Consider the following 6798-nt stretch of genomic DNA (forward strand, 5'->3'; position numbering starts at 1 on the left):
AAAAAAAAAAAAAAATCCCAAGAGGAAGAAGCAGCACTTACTGGAGCCGGAGTGAGGGCATCGCCTGTGGTGTCAGAGATGGATCTCTGTGGTGCGAGAGTGGCCTGTGCTGCTTCCCCAGCACCTGGCTTCTGGTGGTCCTGAGTTCACCTTCCCTCCCTGGCCCTGTGCCTGGCTCTAGGGCAGCACAGGGCCAGGCCTCTCCACGGCTGCTCCTGGGCTCTGATTAGTAGCTTGGCTGTTTGAGCCGGTGTGTGGCAGTGGGGAACGTGTTATTGTTTTCAGGTGACTCAGTCAGGTGGGAAGCTGGGTTTCGTGCTCTTAGGTAATTGCGGCATCCGCATGCAGGGATTGGGCCAGCCGTGGCCAACACCCCAAGGCACAGGGAAGCTTAGGATTCCCCTGGGGACTTTTGGGGGGCAGCCCTACTTTGTGTGTCACCACGTTGCCTCCTTTTGCCCCACAGCCCCACTGCCCTGGGCCCTAGCTGGTGGGCCTGCTCCCCAGCTGCCCCTTCGTGTGTCTGGGAGGGAGGAGCTCAGGGAGGGTGGGAGTTAATTGAAAGGCAGGCATGTGGAACAGTTGTTGGGGAAGAAGAGAGACCTGTCACTGGTGTGGGTGACTCAGTCCTGCGGCCTGGTGACAGGCCCTCATTAGCCAAGCCTGCAGGTATGGGGGGGTGGGGGTGGGGCAGAGGGTGTGTTAACGGGAAGCAGCCCCATGTCTATAAAGGGCTGGCTCCTCCCAGGGCTGGGCTCAGGGCATGCCGGGGTGACTCTTAAGTTTTCTCAGCAGTGCAGCATTACCTTGGGGAGGGAGAACTGCCCTCTCCAGGGCCTAACACCCATTCTGGCGGTTCCTCATCTTCCTCAATTTCCTCCGGTAGCCTCAGGGCCAGAGAGAGCAGTTGAGGGCCAGGGTCCTGCTGTCTCCTCTCCCGCCATGCTCCAGGCCTTCCCCTCAGGCCTCTTGGGCCTTATTCGTGGTCCCTCCTCTGCGGAATGGCCACATAGGGCTGCCCTGAAGTGTCAGCAGTACCCTGGGCCAGCCTTAGGTGGGTGGGCCTGGCTGGGAGGACAACTCTCCTGGAAGCTGCTGTGGCTGGAAACAGCAAGGCTGGCACTATTCCGAGAAGCAGGGGGATCAGGGCTGAGTAACACTTCCTGGTTCTGTACACCCTTTACTTCATACCACTTGGCCAAGGCCTGGCATTTTAACCCCAGCCACTCCCTTCTTATCCCCCAGGTCACTGACCACTGAACTCTCCCCCTGGATAATTCCATGAGTGCAAACTCGAGTGGTGTACCAAAGACAGGGCTTAGCAGTGTGCTCTGCCTTGCAACCCCCCGGCCCGGCTCACTTCCTGGCCAACTGGGGTGGGCTTCCGCTTCACGCCACTCCAGCTGTACTGATGGAAGAAGTGATTTAATTCCCACTGCAGAACTTATCAGGGTGTGGGCTTGGTGGATCAAGTCTCCTGTAGAGCTGCCTCCCCACCCCACAGCCTTGGCCCATTGGATTGCTTGTTTATTATTCTTTTGATTATTGATACATAGCACTCTTTAATCCCCCACACTGTGCTGGCAAGATCATAAAAGAAAAAGGCACAGGCCCTGCCCTCCAGCAGCCCTGTGTATTTTTAAGAGGCAAACAGCTTCATGCTTGTTTCTCTCTCCTTCTAGGGCGGGCTGACAGAGGCTGGGTCCAGGGTAGGGCTCCCTTCTCTCATGTCCCACAGGAGCCAGACCACAGGGAGGTGGGCAGCTGGGAGGGGGCGGTGCTGTCGCCTCCACCTGGCAAAGCGGAGTGGATTTCTGCACCTCGGGACAACCCCTTCACTGCAAACCTGTGAGAAGCAGGAGCCACCGGTAGAGGAAAGGAGTGTCACACGAAGGCCGGAGAGGAAATGGAGGGAGACAGGGCCTGGCTGGAACATGAAGAAGTGATTCAGCCCAAGAAGCTGAAGCAGGGCTGACTGTTGATGGAAGGCCTGCGGGGAGGGGGGTTGAGAGCTGCTTGAGATGGCTTAGAGGGGAGCCAGCCGAGAAGTCCCGGCATCTTCACTCCTTGCCTCAAGACCTTAGCTCTGTGTAGACCCAGTCCTCCAAGTCTAGATTCTCTGTGGCTGTGCCCTGCTGCCCTGACCATCTCCTGTCCCCCTCTGTCCGCCAGGGCTCAGTGCTGTCCGAGAGGGACTATGAGAGCCTCGTCATGATGCGCATGCGCCAGGCCGCTGAGCGGCAACAGCTGATCGCCCAGATGCAGCAGGAGGACGAGGTGGGGCAGCCCACATAGCCTCCTGCCTCCAGCCCACTCCCCTCCAAAGCCCTCGTCTTCCACGGCACCAATAAAGTTTGGGTTTTTTTGTTTTTTGTTTTTTCCAAGAGTCTACCTCTATTGCCTGTGTGGACGTAGGGTGCTGGCTTGCCCAAGCATGGCCCTGGTTTCTGGGCTCTGCCTGGGAGGGTTCCACCCAGGCCTGGCTCCCCTCCCAGGAGTGGGCAGACCCCCAGGGAGGTGCTCCACACAGAGTCAGTGGGCCAGCAGCACAGAGGAGCAACCACTCATCACAGTCCTTTATTGGCTTGGACTAGCTACGCAGGACCCTCCCGCCCAGTCCTGGGGCCATGCTCCTCACGGGCTCCCAGTTTCTGGCCGGGGACAACCTGGCTCTCGTGGCTCCCACAGAACATGGCCTCCTCCAGGGCTCTCAGGCCCAGAAGCTGGAGGGGCTGCTGGGAGCACCAGGGCAGGGGCCCTGCCCTCTCCCACTGGCTGAGGCAAGTTTCAGAAAAGGCCATTCATTGCCCAGTGGTGCTGGGCTAAGGAAAATAACAATTTGGGAAGAGAGGGGCCGGGCAGTGAGTGAACGGGTACTCAGGATCGGGGGCCATGGCAACCGCTCAAAAGAGGGTGTGCCGTCTGCTCCTCAGTGTGAGAGTGTCACTCCTTGTGCAGGCACCACACCAGCGTCTGGCCCGCCTGTCATGCTCAGCACACGGAAGCCCTTGCGTTCCAGTTTGTCCAGGACTATGCGAGGAGGGTCATTAACAAAGTACTCACAACTGTGAAGAGAAGGGGAAGAGGGGACAGCATGAGGGGATATACAGCACAGGTTCCCCAAGTAAAACTAGTATCTGCTGATGACTAGGCCTTGTCAGGAATCCGAGTAGTGACTGACATTTGCTGGGTGCCTTCCAGGTGCCAGGCTAAGTGCACATTCCCCACCCCCTCCCAGCTAAGCACTTGGCTTGCATATCTTCTTTCTTCTTCCCGATACCCTAAGGAAGGTACCATTATTATTCCCATTTTATAATTATAAATATAAAACTTGGAGGGCTAAGTAGCTTTCCAAATGTTATTGAGATCATAGAACCCGTGTTAGTCTGATGACAGCCCCAAGTGCCCTGGGCCGCTGCACTATTCTGGAGGAATGGCCTGTTCTCTCCAGGGTCCTCCCCCAGGGCTCTGCCCCCTCTTGTTGCCCTGTCTGTCCTGCAGTCTTGGAGCAACAGGTTGGCCCCTAATAGTGGCTCCGGGTGCTGCTCTCCAGCACGGAGAATGCTTGCTGTCCCTTCTTTCAGGATTGTCGATCAGATAAAGGGCTCAAGCCCCAAGCTGGGCATCTCGAGACAAATGGCTCATGGTAAAGGAATGGGCTGGCTTCAGCCCTCCAACCCTGACCCAAGGGCCCGGATCCAGCCTGCCTCCCTTTCCCCTCTTTGAACTGAGGCTCATTCTGCCAACCCTTCTCACGAGCTGCAAGGCAGCAGCTGAGCTGAAAGTAGGACCCAGGCTGCCTGCTGCCTGTTTCTAGAGTTCAGCTTTCTTAACTCAGCCAGCTCTTCAAGAGAGAAACTTTTCTGTGCCTATCTTTGGCTTGATGGGGTCCAGCTCCAAGATGAGAGGGCAGAGTGAAGAACAGTCCACTTATGGAGTCCTACACCCCGCTGGACTGGGTCCTGGGGCTCCCTTGTGAAGGGAGGCCCAGTGAGAATGCTTTCAGAGCAAGCCTGGGGGCTGCGGTGAAGCCGCAGACGGACCGACCCTATAGAAGACAGAACCCCAGGATGCAGACACGGCCTCTGAGGCTGGGCGGTGGCATCGTCCCTGGGCTTCGTTTTGTTAAAGGAAACGGACAGGTTTAGGGGCTGGCAGGGAGATCCTGAAGAATGCCACTACTTACAAGTTGTTTCCCAAGACGCTTCTCTTTGAGGCCCCCAGATACCTCATCAGCTCTGGATCTGAGTGCTCATCGCCCACCATGGTAGGGCCCACCTCCTGCAAGGTAAGCCACAGTGGCTGCTTGGCTGGCGGCCTGGGAGAGGTGGAAGGTCTCCTTCCTCCCTTGCCTGCTGGCCCTGAGCCAGTTTCAGGTCAAGGCTGGAGAGTGTGGTGAGGAAACTCACTGGCCCTCAGTGATCAGGCCAGGCCATGTGAGGCCTCCCCAGTCCCTCCAAGCTGATCTGGTCATTGCCCAACTACTGGCAACTTCCTGCCAAGCATCACTACCCGTGTCTGTGTGTATCAGAATCACCTGGAAAACAGAAATGAAAACATGTCCATACAACTTGTACAGGAATGTTCATAGCATTATTTGCAAAAACTAAAATGTGGAAACAATCTAAATGTTTGTCAACAGATGAATGCATAAATAAAATGATACAGCTACACATGCACTGGATCTTATTTGGAAAAAAAAAAAGAATAAAGACAAATACATGCTACAATATGGAAGAACCTTGAAAACATGTGAGTTTTCAGAAACCAGACACAAAAAGACAACATATTGCCATAGAAATGGTAACCTATGGTTATCTAGGGCTGGGGGATTTGGGGGAAAATGAGGAATGACGGCTAACATGCATGGTATATTAGGTTTTTTGAAGGTGATGGAAATGTTCTAAAATTGATTATGGTGATGGCTGCACAACTCTTGAGGATGCTTTAAAAAACATTGAATTGGGGGCACCTGGGTGGCTCAGTCGGTTAGGTGGCCGACTTCGGCTCAGGTCATGATCTCACGGTCTGTGAGTTCAGGCCCCGCGTTGGGCTCTGTGCTGACTGCTCAGAGCCTGGAGCCTGTTTCAGGTTCTGTGTCTCCCTCTCTCTGACCCTCCCCCGTTCATGCTCTCCTCTGTCTCAAAAATAAATAAACGTTAAAAAAATTTTTTTTAAATAATAAAAAATTAAAAATAAAAAACATGAATTGTACACTTTAAATTCGTGAGTTCTGTGGTATATGTATGCTATACATCAGTAAAGCTGTTCTATTAAAAAAAAAATCACCTGAAGAGCACCGAATTCCTAAGCCCCAGGCTTAGTATTTGGGGAGTTCTGGGGAGGGCCCAGGAGTCCACATTTTAACAACTGCACAAGTAACTGATTCTCAAGCCACTTCCCTAGGACACGGCCAAGACCCCTCCTGTCACGCGGTGAGCTCTCCTGTTGTCTTCACCTCCAGAGAGTTGTGCACCCGCTGATGGATCACCAAAGCACTGGGGAGTGGGAAGAGGCGGAGGTGCCCAGTCAAACTATTCTGAAGTTAAAAAGGGATTCCTGGAGGCACCAACTCTGCCTTGGACGACGAAATTGCACCCAGAAAAAGGGGCATCACTCTGACTCCGGAATGGTCTTCCCACCTCTAACCACAGGGCCTGTCTCCTTCTGTCTTTCCTAAGGGCTCAGGGATAGCTCTTTCTGGAAGTGCCTGAGGGCCAGGCACTTGACAGGAGGTGTTTTGGCGCCTCAGCACGTCCTTTTCTTTTTCAAACCTCTTTCCCCCATGTATTTGCACTCCCACCACCCCCAACTCCAACCCCTGCGGAGCGGCTCTGTGTAGGGCCGTGGTTGCTGCGCCATGAGACCAGGGGTTCCTGGCTTTCTCGGGCGGACAGGTAGGTCAGGAGCCGCAAGCCCCCGGAGTTCCCTCCGCCGCGGGGATGCACGCACCCCGCCCCCTTCGCGGCCCTGGAAGCACCGGGCCGGCCAGGACTCCCCGAGTCCGGCGCTCCGGGTTGACTTGGTTCCGCAGCCTCGGCTCCTCCGCCCGAGGGGGCGTGTCCCGGGCGGCTTCCGGATCCAGTCACTGGCAGGCGCTGCCTCAGAGGGAGGCGCCAAGGTGCAGTCGCAGCCCCCTCGGCCCGGGCCCGGCCCCAACTCTGTCCAAGTCTCCGGGCGGCGGGTACTTACCATGCGGATCTGGGTGCTGATGAGCAGGTAGGGCATGGTGCGCGCGTCCCTGCCAGGCTCCCACCCAGGGCTTTGGGCTCGGCGCCGACGCCAGCCCCTCAGGCTCCGGGACTGCAAGCGGCCGCCCGGAGTCCAGTTACTCCAGCTCTGGCCTCGGGCGACACCAATCCCAGTGCGCCCGGCCCGTGACAGCCGCGGCCGGCCAATCAGGAGCGGGCGCTCGTGACGCGCCCCGACTCGGGGCGATTCGGGGCCCGCCTCCTGCACTCAGGGCCAAGTTGCTTCTGCGGGTGGTCCAGGCAGACGGAGGGGTGCGGGTTGCGGAGGACGCTCCCGCACCCGCGGCCTGGAGTAGGGGGTGACCCGCGGGGCTCGGCTGGCTGCAGCGAGCCGTGGTGCCAAGCGTGCGTGTAGAGTGTGCGCCCTCTTTCTTGCAACACCTCCAATAGTAGGTTCCAAAGTCCTGCTGGTCCCCAACCCCCGTCCCTGTGAAGCGGAGCCGGGAGCAGTTGGCTATCCTGTTGAAGCCTCCCAAGCTCCAGCCCATCCCACCCAGGCACACCTCTAAAGGCTTTAGCGGATCCCCACTTTCTGTCCCCAGTACAC

The 6798-nt window shown here is 56.7% G+C and overlaps 2 protein-coding genes across 2 annotated transcripts in view; one reads left to right on the forward strand and one right to left on the reverse strand.

Moving 5' to 3' along the window:
- The window catches only part of DNAJC17 (DnaJ heat shock protein family (Hsp40) member C17), a 42444-nt gene extending 40074 nt beyond the window's left edge, over window positions 1-2370 (forward strand). The window contains 1 exon segment of the mRNA XM_030318466.1: window positions 2173-2370. Coding sequence (XP_030174326.1) covers window positions 2173-2295 — 123 coding nt within the window. The 3' untranslated portion in view covers window positions 2296-2370.
- Window positions 2371-2556: 186 nt separating this feature from the next.
- GCHFR (GTP cyclohydrolase I feedback regulator) lies at window positions 2557-6275 on the reverse strand. Its single transcript, XM_030318472.1, is given in 4 exon segments — window positions 2557-2980; window positions 2982-3065; window positions 4187-4281; window positions 6193-6275. Coding segments are annotated over 4 exon segments (252 nt in total). The 5' UTR covers window positions 6229-6275; the 3' UTR covers window positions 2557-2943.
- Window positions 6276-6798: the final 523 nt, after the last annotated feature.

The sequence above is a fragment of the Lynx canadensis genome, chromosome B3, assembly GCF_007474595.2.
Source record: "Lynx canadensis isolate LIC74 chromosome B3, mLynCan4.pri.v2, whole genome shotgun sequence".
NCBI classification, from domain to species: Eukaryota; Metazoa; Chordata; class Mammalia; order Carnivora; family Felidae; genus Lynx; species Lynx canadensis.